Raw genomic sequence first — 17,457 nt, forward strand, 5'->3', positions numbered from 1 at the left:
AGCCTCTGAGAAAATGACAAATATTAATGAGTTTATCTTCATGGTATCCTTGTGAGGTGGAGGAATGACAATATTCCCGTTTTGTAGTTGTGAAGTTATAAAATACAGGTTTCTGGAAACAATAGAATACCTATTGCAGAGAGTACCATATATGTGTCGTAATGCATATGTGCAAAGAGAGAATAGTAAGGTGGCAAAGATAAATTTTATTTTGATAATTCAATGAACTTCTAATGGCTGCTGTTGCAAACTTAACTTTCTTGTAAAGCAGAGATTCTATATATAGTATAGTGGACTGTGCAATGGAAATTTGAGCATATTGAAATACTAGCCTAAGTTGGTGTTAAAGTGTGTAATCGATGTCTTTTTCTAAGGATGATACTGAATTATGCCATCTACTGCAGTAAATTTGAAATAATTTCTTTGATTAATTGCAACAAACTGTTCTGGCCTTCCTACTCAGTCCAACCCTGCCTTCCATCAACAGGTAGAAGAGGTTCTAGTCCTAAAAGAAATATTGGTGCTACTGCAGCAAAGAAATATGGCATTGCTTCACTGCAGTTAGAGCTCATGCCTCTCCTCTCAGGTAATATCGTGGTAGGAAGGGGCAGGGTGAGAGTGACATGCTGGCTCTACTCCGTGTCTCCTCCTCTGACCCACCTGTGCTGGTGGGTCTGCCTGGAGGAAACTGTCTTCAAAGACCTCTAGGGAATTTCATGTTCTGGAGAAAAGCTGGCTGGTTAAGAGAGATTTGGGATTTGGTTTTGATCTGGGGGAGGCTGACATACGTTCAGAAGTCGGTGTGCTCTGAAGGACAGGATGTCAGACATAGCTCTGTGTTGTCGTTCTCCATCAGCATTGTACATCTAAGTTCTTTGCTTGAGAATGTGTTGAAAGTAGGATATTGGTCAGAGTAGAGTGGATTATTTCTGTGCTTTTCTGCCTGTGACTAGATCAACATTAATTATTAATATATCTCGTCCTATTGTTGTGTGTAGTGAATTAAATCTCCCCTTTGTTCTGTGCGTGCAGACAGAAATAGCGCTATGTCATGCAGCACGGAACTCAGCTGCTGAGCGTATGGATGTGGCAAAGCTGCTTGCCAAGAAGCCAGTTTGTTTAAAGGTGCTTGTTTACCTTTAACAGAGAGTTTAATTTTGATGAGAAGTCTCTGAACTGCTTTAATTTTTGTGTTTATGTGAACTGTATGTTTACAGCTTCAAACAGAAATAAACTTCTGTGTGCTTTCAGCAGTTAGCCGAAGTAGGGGTTCTGATGCTGCTTTGGGGACTATTTTCTTCCTTACTGTAAAAGAGAAATAATATTTGAAGCAGCTAAGCCAATACTTTTATTTTAATACAAGTTCAGTGGAGATTTGTAATTAATTGCATAAAATATGTGTGCCTTGGTGGGATTGCTTCTATAACAGTATTTAATCTTGTATGTTTAAAAAGGAGAAAAGTCAGTGATCAGTCGTCTAGCAGAAAACAATCCTAAAGTTTTAGAAGCTTATGTGACTTTCACTGTGGAAACACCTCTTCTGTCTGAAAGACAAAGACATGAATTGAATCCACTGATTATAAGGATTAATTCGGCTACCTGCCTCCCAAACACACCTGTACCAATAGAAGTGCTGCAGGTAACACATACCGCTACTTCTTTCTGAAAGAATTTGTTACCCTCAAGTAGCTTTGCTTAAAATATGGGCATGATTTTAAAGATAAATTTCCTAAGAAGTAGCAAAATTGGAGAATATGACTAATGTATTTCCTGAAACACATGTGGCCAGATTAGTGCCTATGTTATCATAGGCACTGACAGCAAGACAGCAATCCTTGTGTTTTCCAAGGGCAATAATTTATATATAGTCATGTCATTTTGATTTCTGAGCAGCGGATCTCGAGTAAGCCAGAGACGATCTAGTTCAGTTGCAACAGTTTGCTGACAAGTCAGCATGTGTTGACTTGCTCATTAGAACAACTTCTATTCCTGTGTTAAAAATATTTAACTTAAGAAAACAGTGAATGTTTCACGTCTTAAAGATGCTGTGCACAAAAAAAGTTCTATATTGATGAGAATATAGTTTAAGATTTTTGGTCTTATATTTGTACATTTTGAGAGACGAGCTAGAAAATATATTCTCTTTTCAAATGGTTGCATTTTTAGGCTTAAAGAAATGCTATTTTAAAGAGGCTCTTTTCTGAGTACTATATATGATTGATGTGAAAAAGAAATTAAGGTCAAAGACCGTTGATTTCAGGAGCTATTTTCTTGATCCTCAGCTGAGGTGGAATTATAAGGGAATAATATATGAAAGATCCAGTCCAAGTTGCATCAGCCTGAACCTTGACATTACTAGGATGTTTTGTTGTTGGTATTGTGAAAATAGTTTAATAATATTATGTCAGGAACTTTATAATGCACACACAGTTCTGGGGTGGAGTTTTACACTGCAGGGCTTATGACGAACTAGGTGAATTGGCTTAGCATTTATGAAGAGAAACGGGAAAAAAATCAGTAACTGTGTAACATAATAAATAATGGAGACAAAACCACTCTGTAGTTTCTAACACAACCTGCTGAGTGACCACAGGGGTTTTGATTTTGTTTCCCTTGCCAAGTGGGGTACTGTATGAAATAATGAACTGTTTCCAATTTGGAATTGGCAGGATAGTCCTTGCCAGGTAGCCTCCACTGCATGCAGGCTGCCATAATGCTGCCGGGCGCTTACAACAAGTGTTGTGGAATTAATCCCCCTATTTGCTTCCCCAGATTGGTAAACAAATGGCTAATAATGGAGATGATACAATCCATTCCATACAGTATCTCTGGATATTTGTTGAATTTCCTAACTTCTAGCTATAGGCCTTTATTTTAGGCCTCAAATCCTACAGATGAATGCATAGAGAGAAACAAAAAAAGTCTAGGAGCCATTGCAGTCCCCAGCATGCTCCCTTCATGAGCTAGAAACGAGGAGAGTTTTTCTGACATATTTGGAAAGTCAACAAAGTTGAGGATGGGCAAACGAAGGGGACAGTATATTCCCTAAACCCAGGATCCAGGCATGTAGAATGGACTCTCTGCTGCCCTGGAAGACCATAATTTGTGTCATGAAGTTCATCCCCCATACCTTATCTACTAGAAAAACTGATTGTTCTGTGAGGTTAAAAATAAAAAGGAAAAAGGTTAATGGTACAAATATCTGTTTCTCCCTGTTTTTTGTTCTTTAGAGATTATGTGTTCCCACCTACTGCAAATACAAATTTCACAACTTCCCACCTCATCAAACTCATGGACAAATCCATGGAACTCACGTCTACTTTAAGGATGTTAATGTACTTCTAACAGGGACAATGAGACCTGGGGAATTACAGAGGTACCTTAGAGGTCCGCCTTTGGAGATTGAAGTTCATGACCGGGATAGAAACATGGAAAATGACACAAAAAAGCCATGTTTGTTTGGGGAGGATGAAGCTGATGAAAAAGTGGGTAAGGTGAGCTTCCTTGCTTGCACATCCACAGTCTGTAATTCTTCTACGAAGAACAAAGCGTGGCATCCACATGGGGTAGCTAAAGTCAGTCTAACTGATTTACTGTTGGGTAAAAAGTACTTGACTATCAGTGCTCCCATCCATAACTGTTCAGCTCCAAATACATCTGCTTTCAGTGAGGAGGATAAAAATAAGAAAATAACAGAATCCATGAGTAGTTCTTCCCTGCTACCTATGGGACATTACCTAGAATCAGACTCACTTTTGAAAGTAAGAGTGGAAATAGCTGTGCCATTGGGAATGCACACAGAAGCTGATGATGCTCAAGTCACAAGTTGCCCATACGGTTGTATAATCTACATTTTTGACTACAATAATTCATTGTTATTACATGATTTGGTGGAAGAGATTACAGAAATCAATGCTAAAGCCCTCCAGCTGGGCTGCTATCCTGTACACTTAATGGGAATGGCTCTTGCTGCATTAAAACTGAAGATCACACTTGAGAAAGTTTCTGAGTTGGATATTGTTACTGGTTTTCACTTATTGGATGGAGCAACTCATCTCTTTGTCTTGGAGGGATTAAAAGACAAAGCAATCAAGAAACTCTGGGATAAACACTTTGAAAGGTAAGAGAGCTTAAGGTTTTTCATCAGTCATTTCCTTAGATTCAGAGATTTTAATTTGATTTATACCTCCCCCATCTCTTTCAGTACACAGATATATGGGCAAGTACATAGCTGATGCTTTCTGTGTGGTTTTAATGGATATGAGTCCTAGTGGCTGCTTCACTTCAGGCATAATCTTCTCATCTTTGTCTTGTTATGCCATAATAACAGAACATAAAACAAAACTGGTCACCATGAGGAAGCTGGACTTCAAGCTGTTTCTTCCTTTGAAGAAATGTGACAAACTCAAAGTGAATGTCTCCCTCAAATTTCATGCTTAAAAACCAATTGATATTTTTTCCAGCATTGTAGCATGTTGTTAAAGCTTTCCTGTGGTGCTTTGTTGTTTTGTTTGATTTTTTTTTTTTATTTAATGCAAGGCACTTCATTGCAGTTACTGAAATTATTTATTACATGAAAAGTTGTCTCTTATCAGTGCTCACCTGTCAACTAAATTGAAGCTTTGTTTTACTGCTACGGTATGAATTTTGGCATTTGTAATAGAAATGTTTATCTAATACTTCCGTAGCTATAATAAGGCTGGTAAGGGGCACAACACCGATGAAACAGAGGTGAGCTGCCTTTCCAATGTTTGCCGTGTGAATTAAAAAGGAAACATATGCAACTCAGTTTTGATATTTTCTTTGTGATTTTTTAGAACGGTTCATGTGAAATGAAAGCTGTGTAGGAAGAGGCTCCATCTAAAGGACAAACGAGAAGCAGTTTCATTAGGGAGAGCAATTGTACTGCAGAACTGAGGAAACCCGAGCTGACTCTTTTTTAACCTTGTCATTGGGCTGCTTTGTTACAGGGCTTACAGACAGGAAGATGGACAACTGGAAATACTATATAACTCACAACTGTCTTTCCATCAACGCCTGTATACAGACCTGGAAGCTATCTTTTATCATTTCCGCCTCTGTAAGCCCCTCTTCACTATAACAAAACAGCCTCTGCTTTATGTCAGAGGTATGGTTCCTTGGGCGTGTTTCCAAGCCTTGTCCAGGTATGACTTGTCCACATTCGTAGTCAAGAAATCAAGAAATGAAATGTTAGCAAAGTAGAGTGAATATTTGATACAAAAAAATAATACTCTTGGATATCTTTTCTGTGATGAAAGCAGTCTGTGGGCCTGATGAGTAATTCAGATTTTACATCAGGTGTGGTAAGACAGAAGAACATGGTTTTCTAACTGCTGATGTGGTGGTAACTAGATATTGGTGGGCCCACTTTTAGTTTGGGCAGGACTTTATACTTTGTAAAGAAGAGGAGAGAGGTGTATCAGTAGGATAGTGTATCAGAAAATATCTGCATATGATACACATTGAAGAAAGAGAAAATTCTGGTATCAGAAGGATCAGCTGGGAAGGATTTACTTCTCTGTTCTGTTCTCATGGAGATGGAGTAAAGGAGGAGGGCAAATAAGACTTGATAGATCCAGAAAGTCACTTGAACTAAGCGGGGAATTCTAAAAACAGTTTTCCTAAGGTGACTAGAGAAAGGAAGAGTTTTGTGAGAGTTGGGAGAATATTTCCTGTTCCTGGCTTTTTTGGGGGGGTTGTTGCATGATTTATTGCTGGATCTCTGCCAGGTTGCTGACTTTATCAGCATGCAGGTCTTCACAGCCGTTTGTTTGCCTTAAAGCATCTCTGACATTACACCTCATGAGATGGATTAAAGAAAAAGAAAGTGAGTGAAGTCTTATGTGCATACTTCTCTGTCTATTTTGCTAATTTATGAAAAAATATTCTATGCGGGTTTTTTTGTTTATTTGTAAATTAAGACATATCTATTGAGAGGTGGAAAAAGGTACCATCCATCTTTGATATGAGCAGCTTGGATGTAGAAAGCAGAGATGAACTGTGATTGCTTGCTTTCTTGCTAGAAATAGGCTGACTTGTTTAGATTGACTTCTGAACCAAAATCCTGCAAAGCGTATTTAAAATGAATGGGGACATTGAGTCCTGAGACAAGAGAGAATGAATGTCTCCTAGACATCAAACTAATTTCATAAAAAATTCTTGTTAATGTGCAATAATATACACATGACCTCATGGCACCTTTCCCCCTTGCCCTCCCACATGCTTGCTTTTTGGTAAAATGTGATCAATAATGATATTACATGTGGATTACCTGTCTAGTACAAGTTTTCTTTTTTATATGTCAAGGCAGTTGCTGGCAGATGAATGCAGTACACCTCTGATCTAGCAGGCTGGTTCAGTGTACCTATCTGTTTCCCCTTGTTGGCTGACCCATTCGAGTTCAAGAACTGTTGATTTGCTGATGACTAATGAAACTTAACTTCGTTAAGCTAATGAAGAGCCAGGCCTTTATGCTTAAAGTTCTGAAGTATATTCATTCTAATGATCTGCATGTAACTTGGGTACCTCTTCACGTATCTGTAATTTGTTTTGTGTTCGTTCTGTGAGATGGTGTGGAAAAGAATACAATGTGAAAGTGACTGGTGGCCATCACTGTGATGTCCTTAAAAGTCCTTTTTTTCTTTTTCTTTTTTTCTTCAACAATGGTTGGTAAATACTTCTCTTCCTTTAGCTATGTGCCAGCAATATTTGAGGTAGAAAATAACATAATACTGCATATTTCAGGTACTTGGTAGTTAATTTTCTTGTGAAATTCTATTGTAGTATCTCTTGTCAAAAAAAAAAAGAAAATTAAATCAGCAGGTTGGCTGCTGCGCCCAACTTGCTAGATAGCTGTAGCTCAGGTTCTTGCCGTGTAAGTGAAGGTTTCGGGATGACTGGAATAATTTTAAAGGGCAGGGGTTCTTTTTCCAGTAGAGAGAAGGGAAGCTGCAGGAAGGATTACAATACTTCATAGTATTCATTGCTATAAAATCAGAGAGAACCTCAGTAAAGCATCTTGTGTGGCTGAGACAACGTCCTTCCAACACTGGCTCTTTTCAGCAACCCACCGTCACAGATGAGTGAATCACGTCCGCTGGGCGCTGGGTGTTAGTCCTTTTTGCCATGCCCTCATTCTGCTGGGTCTGTAGTTACTCAGAGAAATGCTAATAAATTCTTCACTGGAGTATACAGACTGCGAACTGTGTTCAAGAGCAGTCTCTGACTCGTAGAACTCCAGTTTTATTGGGTTTTGGTTTGCTGTGGTCAGTCACTGGTTTAATGTGTGCACAGCAGAAACTGCTGCTTCCAGAAATTAATTGTAACTGCAGAAAAACTAATTCACGTGATCCATATGCACAGTGTCCAATTTAATTTTTAAAGTTACCAATATATACTCAGTTTGTGTCATTAATGCTGATGCAACTTTGAAATGAAGGTTATTCATCAGTTGTATGTGTTGTTCAGAAGTAATGGTAAGAAAATAATGTTGTAGTAATTTTACAATTCACTTCTTTTACAGTACTCTGTAAGGTTACCCTCCCCAAATAAAGAACAGCTATGTGATAAATGAGTTAATACATTTCCAGTTGTAGCAAGGAATCGTAATGCTATGTTCAGCTATCAGATAAATCGCTTTATTTTGTGGCCTTTGCTATGGCCTGAGCCAGAGAGGCTGAGAACTGAATTTAAGCGCATGTATACAAAGCGTGTGTATGGTGTTCAACAGCTGTCATCTATTTGGAACTGCTTTTGTGTTAACACCAGGCTTTGCAGGCCAAATTTAGCGAATGAAATCAGCTGTGAGGTAAGCGCTGTCGTGAATAGCATGTAGAATGAAATTTGATCAGAACGAGGCATAAAACAGAGGGAAGGCAGGATGGATTTTAGCCGGTGTTTAACATAAATACGGGGCATACAGTAGAACCAGTGTGCATGAAGGGACCTCGCTGTATTGCCTTCCCAGCCAGAGGCTGGAGAAATTCAGCAACTAATCATTAACTCGCAGCTAAATCTAGTGACGGCAGCATTCCTAGAATATTCCTAGTAGGTTTATTAAACTGCTAACCTTCTTTATTGCTGCTAAATGCCAGCACAAAGGACTGACCCGAACCTCCTAATAAGCAGATGTTTCAAGAAGGTTGGATAGTTTTTCCACAGTAACATTAACTGTAGTGATTTGATGGCAGTAGAGTTTTCGCAAACTAATAAAATGTTGATGTCTATTTGTAGGCTCAGTTACCTCTGTCACAGTAAGAGGTTGAAGGACGTAATTCATGGGGATCTGCTGCCCTCAGCAGAGATGATCACAGTCTTGAGTCGCGAGTATGGAGTTCCCCTAACTGATGAGGATCTCTTCGCTCAGAAACCTCCTTTACTCTTGGTTTCCTCTGATGATTACACAGTACCAGGAAAAGTTAACGAAGTGAAACAGGCAGTATATTCTTCATTAGATAACTGCAATGAAATGCGTGTGCAGCGGAAGAAAGAAATAGCAGACAGAATGTCTTTTGAGAGAAACCATATTAGGGTGAGTAGTTCATGATATGCAAGAGACAAAACCTCATATCCTTAATCAACACCTCCTTCTTCTCCTGCAACAAGGACTCATTAGACTTAAAAACTTTTGGTAAGGTGTTTGTAGGTATTGTGCAAACATTATAAAAAGTGCAGGGTAATTTTACTTTGCAAAAGTCAAATTGCAAATTTATTTGCTTCTCAAAGGGGAAAACAATTCTAATGCTTACAGGTAAAAGAGGAGACAGTGCGTGAGTGATAAGGAAATGGATTATTTAAAGGACTTGTAATTTATTTTTGGGTTTGGTTCCTATTTGTATTTGTCTTTTTCTTCTCCATGGCTCCCCTGTTGTGCTTTATCACGTCATCCAGGCTTCAGATGCTCGCGGGAGACCAAGCCAGCTAAGCGCATGTGAAAATTGTGCTTTCTTCTCCCTCCACGTGAAAGACCTGCTTGCCTTTGGGCAACCAGAATGGCATTTATTCTTGACTAAATAAAACCAGCAACTGCAGACAGAAATGAGCTGAGTTTTAAGGAAATGGTGAAGAATTTTAGAACCTCTTTTGGCTTATTACCATCGTCCATCTATCCCTTCTGTTGCCTCAGGGAAAATGCATTGAAACTAAACCCTTTCCTGTAAATATAGGCATCAAAGAAGGGGTATCCCACATGTTTCCTGGGAATCTGGATTGTTTTTTGGAATATATTGCTTAGTTGAGGACTTCAGCGATCCCATGGTTTGTGAAGAATAGTACTGAATGGGTTTTTCCTGTATATATTTTAATACAAAGAGGTTTTGCCTGATATGTGGAAATCTATTCCTGTCTTGGAGATAGTGAAGGTAATGTAACTCCTGAGTGTTTCCTTTTTCAGTCAGACTGTTGATAAGGGAGTATTACATGAGGCTAGAAAAGACGACTGTCTTAAGTAATTGTTCCTGGTGCTTGTGTTTATAACATCATAGGAGGATGAGAGCAGCAGAGCTTTTGGACCTAATCATTCTGTATAGATTATGTATAGAGTTACCTTGTTTTTTGTATAAAGTTAGCAGTCTTCCCAGTATACATGTTTTAACCAGTTTTCATTTTATACATGCTTTTGAATCCGGAGGGTAACAGAGGAACTGGGAAGTCCTCTGTAGAAAAGAAAATGAAATTCTTTTTTAATAGCAGGTAAAGTAACCTTTCAGGCTTTTTGATGTAAAAAGAAAAAAAAAGAAAAAAAAAGAAAAAAAAAGAAAAAAAAGAAAAAAAAGAAAAAAAAAAGAAAAAAAAAGGGAAGTGGATGCACAGGGAAGTGACAACCAAAATGCAATTTTACTCTCTTGCTGTAATTACCTGTTATGGCAGAGTCTGAATTCAAAGCCATAATTACCATGAAAACAGTAGGTTGACGTTCTGAAGTCAACGAAAAGGTATGAGGGTTTAATTATGCTGTGCCAGTAGAGAAATTTGAAGAGTCCTAATGAACGGTGTCCCCATGTCACTGTATTTGTTGGGGCTTAAATGGAATCATAGAAATGAAAGAACTAATCTTACTTCGTTTGAAGCTCTCCAGGACAGCTATTGAGATCTGTAAGTAGAAGTCGCTCTGGTGAGTGCTTGCCTCCAGTCTACTGCCGTTAGTCTTGCAGAATGCCGTATGCAAGGGTGAAACGGTGCTTTTTTTTTTTTTTTTTAATAGAGTCTTCTGTGGAGTATTTTATTAACAAAGAGCTGTTGTGTAATCTATATGTAGATTTTTTAGTGGTTTCTTTTTGTTTTGGTGAATTTGCTTTTTTTAATGTTTACGGAATTGTTTGCTTGTTTATAATTTTTTCATAACACTCTGAATTACCAATTCAGACAGAACTCAGATGTATTCTCTCTTTGCAGGCTAACATTGGTGCTGTATGCCAACTCAAAGGAAAGATGAAAAAGCCAAAGTTTGAAGCTTTCAGGATTTCCCCTGCTGATGGCAAATCTGTCTTTAACTACAGCTCTCAGAGCCTGAATTCTGCAGAACTTGCAAAGAAGCATCTTCGCCAGGAAATGGCAAAGGTGAATTGAGACACATAACTGGGAGACCGTTGCTTGCTGTACACAGTGCTGAAAAGAGAGAGATGAATAGGTTTACACTAACTCCCACGTTAGTGCGTAGGAAGGGAAGTTGGTATCCAAAAAGACCTCAGTCTGAGAGGTGCTCTGGTGTAAAAGTCTGCTCTTAATGCTGTTCATTACAGTCACGTTGTCTTGTCTCTGTGACTCGGGCTGTCATTTTGACTGCAGACTTTGATAACCTAGGTGGTCGCTTCAGTTCTGAGTCCCGCACATTTATAAGTGGGAAATTCAAGTAATCGCAGTGTTGGCATATGCAGTATTCAGTGATGTGAAGAACACATTTAAGAACACATTTGAAGAATCACATTTATCTGCTTTTGTCTGTCCGACTGGTTTGAATCTTAATAACAAATGCTATTTTCCTGTCAGCTAGTGCAAATTACTATAGCTCTGTGAAACCTCTTCATGATAGGAACGACAGTTCTCTTTTTGCTCAAATAATATTAAAGATATTTCTTCCTGTAATTACTTTACAGAGATCCCACTTGTCATTACATCCATCATTGGATCATAATAGAATGAAATTTGAAAACACTTTTTAATATTTAATGATATATATTTTGTATAATTTTGATCTGTAATTCCTTGCAGACTTAGAGTCTTAAGGAAAGAAATTATACTGGTTCTGTACCTTATAGGCTCCTCTCCCAGCAAAGGGGAAGTCACATTAACAACAAAAAATATTTCTTTTTTTTGTAGGAACCACAGAACAGATTCACTTATTGTCATGACTATCTGTCAGCCACATTTGACCCAGTGGATGTGGTTGCTGCCTGTAAGGAATCCTTTGCAAAATCCAAGAGTATGTGGCTGTCACCAGATGGATTTGTATTTCCTGGATTTAAGAGCAGCGTTGAAAGCAACCTGCACCCTCGGAGGCCTGATAAGGCACGTCTGGAGGAGCTAAGTGAGGTAACAGAAAACTGAAATGAACAGTCGAAAGTGAACCCAAGCATTTTAGGAGACTCGAAAGAGGCAGACTGCTTTAGCATATGGAAGTCTTTTTTGAGGGGTACAGCCTAGGCAGCTCTTTTGATGGTGACACGTATATTTGTTTGGATACACAAATTCTACCCTGAACACATACAGAAAAGCCATTTGCCAATATCAATTGGATATTAATAGTATTAATGGACTACAGAGTGCTTTGTTTTACATGTAGTGGGGTCTAGTGTCAGAAGAATCATAATATTGCATTCCATGACAAATGGATTCCAGGCTGTTCTTCAGGAGTTGCCAATCTAATTATAGCCTTCCTTTGTGTTTCCAAATTCCCTCACTACTTATTTTTCCTCCATCTTTTATTTATGGTTTGTAGTTACAGTTTTATGGGGTGTTTGTCCTCCACCACTCCGTTCTCTATCAGTTTCTTCCTGCCCTGTGTCCTCTCTCCCTTCTCCTGTTCTTTACTATTTAGCTTCTAGTTTTCTGCCATTTGACTGGGTCATCAACTCGACTAGTTTACAGTTCCCTGTTTTGAACAGTCTTCAGCATTGTGTATACTCGAGCACATGTGGTCTGCCGTTAGGAAGAAAATTTGGATGTTAATAGAATTGGCGCGATGAGGAAATAAAGGGAATAGAATGGGGGGTTTTGTGCAGGATCAGTAAATTCTACCAAATTAATTGAACACAGTCACAGCACGGAGTGGAACAAGCTGAGTGCTTGGAGGCTCGGTAGCATATCTTGCAAGAATGTGCACGTGGCCATTTAATTTTCAGGCTTTATTTATTAAAAAAAAAAAAAAGTAGCAGTTGACTAGTATGTTGTGCTGACCATTGGCACTTACTGGTGGGATGAGAGAGGGGAAGAGAGCTGACATCTTACCCTGAACGGCACCAAGTGTAACCGGGCAGTACCGGTAGCTGGGTAGCATCAATGCTAGCCATGGAGCTGGGAGAAAAGAGGAAGGAGGCTCCTCCTGCCCCAGCAGGGACCCACAGGAATGGCCAGCGCTGTAGAGGATAATGGCGCTTGATTCTGAACTTAGCATTCCTGTTACCTGAAAGGTGGAATGAAAGCAGAAAACTGTTAGGATCCCATTCTGAAGCAGTCTGGTTTTGATACATTGCTGCTTTAACCACTTCTGGTTTTCTTCTCAAACACAGAATTTGACCATCTTTTCTAACACTATCCCTTGGGAGGCAGAAAAGTCCTTGGAGGAGTTCTGGTTTCCTAAAATATCTCCATACAGTTTCTGTACTGACTCAGCTATCCTTTCACTCTTTTACCTAAAACTGTGCAGTTACAAGGCTAACAACAGACAATGGGAGTTAATTTGTAGTTTAGGAAGGACAGTTTTGTCTAAAAACACTCTAACCAGTATTTCCGCAGTGGGTAGTCAGAGCACAAAAGATGAACCCTGTTTCGAAATTGTGGCGATGACTATTTCCTGCCGTGATTCCTGTGCACGTGCTTCTTCTCTCACCTGCTTCCTCAGGACACCTGGGCGCTCGGCCCCAAGAGTTTGATACTCGTGATTGTATTTTTAGAAGCGTTAGGACAGCTTCTGCTTTCTAAAAGCACTGTGCTTTAAGATTATCCTTGAGATGATATATAGCTCTCACTGTTCTGGCAATTCTGTGCAGCTAGCCCATTTCTTACCGTTGGAAACGATAAATAACTAGTTTGGTTTTGAACTGGGTCTGTCCCATTGCGCGGAGGAAGATACTGACACAGAGTCACGTGCACGAGAAGGATGGTCCACGTTTGCCTGCAAGTTTAGCAGCTGTGCATGAAATACAGGAAAGGGCATCAGACCCCTTATATCACTGCAGAGAAATGTGACATAAATATGAAATTGAATCCCCTGCCAGGTATTTCTCAGGTGTACTGTAAGTGCCTGTGCGGTAGTTAACAGCTCAGTACTAGAGCATCGGCAGCTTGCTCATGAAATGGATATTTGTTCTTATTCGTGTGTATCAAACACAACAAATGGAAAGACTGCTTACAGAGAGAAATAGTCTGTGTAGTGAAGTTTGGACTTTGGCGAGATCCTGTTACGGTAGCTGTTAGATCACTACCCAATAATCTGGCTAACTTATTTTTTGTGACTCCTCCCTGGTGATTTTGGCCTGGCTTCTTAAAGGGGTTTAATTTTCATTTAGAAATGGCAGGAGAATGCTCTGCATGCTAACATGGAGCCAGTGCTGTCACGAGATAGATGGAGCTGGGACAAACGGCACGTTGATTTTGATCTTTACAAGAAGCCACCTGAGCTCTTCATGACAACAGCCCCACGGACTGGTAATGGATCTGTTAAAATTAACTAATCACAAAGCTTTTAACTTGAAGCTCAGACATATGGTGCCGAAGCATGGTCAGTTCTGCCATCAAGGAAGGGAGTTTGAATGCGAAGAGGTCTAGCAAGGAGATCCACGTACAGCAAAACTGTTTGTACTGTTTGTACTCTAGCAAATGAGGCATCGTAAGACCTTGGCCATACTCCAATTTTACCCCTCCATTTCCCTAACTTCTTAACCCTGGTTCCTTTGTCTGTAGTAAAATGTGACAGGAAGGTATAGATCCTTCTTGGCTTATTCTTCTGTAAAGCTAGCTCAGAACCATCTGAGATTCACTGGAATGCTTACAAGCAGAAAATAATAAATTTATTGTGGTTGCTAGAATCTTTCATCTTTTACAGCTTTTCTGCTGTACATTACTGTGTAACCTGCAAAACACTTGCTTAGTGCAGTTGTTCTCAAGTGCTTCTCACAGAGAAATTATTTTGGAGGCAGTCAGGATCAATTCTGCTTTCCTGCGTGTTTTACTGCGTGTTTTACGGAGCCTACAGGACAGTGGATTGTCTTTGTGGGCACTAGCCATTATTTGAATACCTGGATCATTTGTTCTAGTTGAATCCTTGTGTGAATGGTTGCAATCGAGCCTTTTAGCCTACTTTTTTTTTAGTTCAAACAGCCAAAACTTCTCTTTTCTATCTAATTGGTTTCTATTGCCTGGTTTTTCTGTTGTCGGCCTTGCGAAGATGCTAAGCAGATTCTGCAAACTATGTATGATGATACCAAGCTGAAAGCTCACCGGCGCTCCACAGCAGCTGAGTTATCCACCCGTGGGCCAAGGGCCAGGTTTCAGCTACAGAAGCTCCAAGGACTTCTGAAAGATGAACCTCGGGAATTCTCACTCAGGAGGGCAGGACTGGTTTTGAAGGTAAAGGGTAATGGTCTTTGGGTACTGGCCCTGGCATCTGCCTTTGCGCTGGCCCGTACTTTGTGGAAGCCAGATAACGTGTGACACTCTTAATTTAGCACAATGCTTTTGGAAGTAAAAATATTTGTTAAAATTGATGTTGATAGCACTGGTTGACTCAATCTTACAAAGCTCTTAGAAAAGCCTATCAGCCACAAAATGATTTTTTTTAATTATTTTTTCATTCTTTGCTTTGATGCTCAGAGATAATGGGGAGAATTTCTGTTCAATTAACTAACTCGCCTGTCAGCATGCAGTGAGTGAGAAAAGAAGAACAATTTTTGGCCAGCTGGCTTAGCAGCTCTAAAAGAAATTGTAATGTCCCCTAATGAAATGTAGGGGTCGAGGCGCTTCTATAGACTAGATGCCAAATGTCTCACCATGTGTTCTCTTCATTACCATAGTGCTGTATAGACTTCCCGAGCGTTGCACTTCAGCCCGTTGGTGCAAAAATCCCACACGGACACCCCAGTTTGCAAGACTAAAGGATTTGTGCTCATTAATATGAAGAGCTGTATGGGTGGCCTGCACCTAACTGTTCTTTTGTTGGCTGAATCCTAGTTAGTGCTTGCATCTAAATGCCTGACCCAAAGCCTGAGCCTGCTTTTAAAGCTGATTTTGATCAAAGGGACTGAAGCTCGTGGTGGGCTACAGATGCTCTAGCAAAGCAAACAACGGAACTATGAGAATGTTGGTGACAAAAGCAGAGTTAAACCTTTGAGGCCAACTCACTGCCACACACACCTCTCTTTTTTTTAATTTGTAATATTCTGAGTGCAGGCCTTGTATTAAAAGGACGCTCCGCAGCAAGCTGCCTGGCCTCCTCACGTTGCAGCGTCAGGCTTTGGGCTGGGTGTCCCTTTGTGCACTCGGTGCTTGGCTGCCTGGTTTTCATTTGGCTGTTTGACCTGTGAAACTTGTCCATCTTGGACTCTTTGCCTGTTCCCTATACTTCAATACATAGCCTTTTTTTTCCAAATTGCATACAAATACTCTTATTAGTTTATTAGATAATGTACAGCTTGTACTTCATAACATTCTACTTATGGCACTCGGACTTGACCCTCTCATATCCCAAGTTTCTTGAAGACATTTTTCAAGGCTTCCAGCTATAGCCCACAGGAAGACATTTCTGTCTTGCCTCACAAAATCAGCTACTCCTTTGCAAAGACATCTCTTTAAAAAGGAGAGGTTATGTGCATTAACTTCTAAGGGACTGCTTTGGAAGAAAGATTAAAAAAAAAAAAGAAAAAAGTATTTTTCTTGTTGTTTTTCATAATTTCCAAACTAGCCTCCTTTTCCAGTAGAGTGTTTTTCCTCTGCCAGAAAAAAGAAAGTGTCCTTGCTGGATGACGTACCTGGCTGAAGGAACATAGGATCTAGACAAGATGGATGTATTACAGCCTAACGCGCAGAGTTACGTTACCACAGCATCATTTATTTTTCTGCTTATTTTTATGTAAGAGTGTTTTCAGAATGGCGAACGCAGTATCTCAGCTCCACAAGCTTGGTTAGTGCCGTCGCCTTCTATTATCTGCTCATTCTTACGCTATTGTGTTTTCTATTTATTTGTCTACGAGCACCTCCTCCTTCACCTGATTTTTTTTTTTTTTAATAGCCATCTTTGCTGTAGCAGCTTAGGGCTGGTTGCTGGGTGCTGCAGGTTTCCTCTCTACTATAGCAGCAGTGTCAGTCCCTGCCTGGGCTTCCTGGCTCTCTGAAGAGGGGTCCTGTCCGCATGGGTCTGGGTGGTGCTGGCTCGGTGTCTCCCTCGGGTGCTCCGACCGCCCTTCCCAGGCTCTCGTGGCCCATCTGGGGCAGGGGGGCAGCGGCACACCTCCCTCCCCCCACCTGGTCACAGGTGTCTGTGCACAGTGGGAAACCGCCCAGCCCTACCTCGGTGCAGGCTTTGTATCCCTAACAGCACTTACTTTGTGCTATAAAAGCAAATATGGATCTTTTTTATTATTATTACTATTATTATTTTTTTTATTTTAATCCACGCAGGCTTCCTGTACCTGCTTCAAATGCTGGCCTGCCTCTCAAACCGTGTGCTTTACTTACTGCTCCGTGAGTGTCTGACCTAGTGTGGTACTGCTCACCTTCAAATCATGCTTCTCTGTATATTTAGTGTCTCAGCTCTTGTCTGACCCAGCTATTTGATGACTGGGACGTTTTCTGCTAAATATTTCTACTCCCTTGCTATGCAAACAAACCACCTGAGGGCTGTATGACATTTCTGTGGCCGCCTCCGAGCTGGAGCGGAACCTTTACTGACTAACCGGGCCATGGTGGGGGTTTTGTTTATCTGTTTGTTTGCTTTTTTGTTTTTTTGCTTAACACTAGGAATCAGCTTGTGTATCTTAAGGGCTCGTGAAGCACAAAGGTTGCACATCAAGGCTTTAACTAAAAAAAAAAAAATCTCCAATACAGGCTTGTAAGCCCCTAGGAGTTTGAGCACTACGTGCTTTGGCTGGGTACATTGCCAGCCTTGCAGTTTGCCTGTAAGGAAAACACTCTGGGGCTCATTGCTGTAATAGTATGTTTTCTTGTCCATGCTTTGGGGAATCTATGCATTAAAAAAAATTGCCTCACCTTGGAGCTCAAAGGCAA

General features: G+C 40.2%; 1 protein-coding gene across 1 annotated transcript in view; it reads left to right on the forward strand.

Annotated features, from left to right (window-relative positions):
* Nucleotides 1–17,457, forward strand: part of CFAP92 (cilia and flagella associated protein 92 (putative)) — a 136,436-nt gene that overhangs the window by 115,231 nt on the left and 3,748 nt on the right. Inside the window, exons 9-18 of the mRNA XM_054837625.1 lie at nt 488–586; nt 1,455–1,639; nt 3,231–4,120; nt 4,971–5,165; nt 8,254–8,551; nt 10,414–10,578; nt 11,338–11,550; nt 13,746–13,884; nt 14,624–14,805; nt 16,852–16,914. Of these exons, the coding sequence (XP_054693600.1) occupies nt 488–586; nt 1,455–1,639; nt 3,231–4,120; nt 4,971–5,165; nt 8,254–8,551; nt 10,414–10,578; nt 11,338–11,550; nt 13,746–13,884; nt 14,624–14,805; nt 16,852–16,914 (2,429 nt within the window). The remainder of the gene's footprint in view (nt 1–487; nt 587–1,454; nt 1,640–3,230; nt 4,121–4,970; nt 5,166–8,253; nt 8,552–10,413; nt 10,579–11,337; nt 11,551–13,745; nt 13,885–14,623; nt 14,806–16,851; nt 16,915–17,457) is intronic.

The sequence above is a fragment of the Grus americana genome, chromosome 11 (genome assembly GCF_028858705.1).
Source record: "Grus americana isolate bGruAme1 chromosome 11, bGruAme1.mat, whole genome shotgun sequence".
NCBI lineage: Eukaryota > Metazoa > Chordata > Aves > Gruiformes > Gruidae > Grus > Grus americana.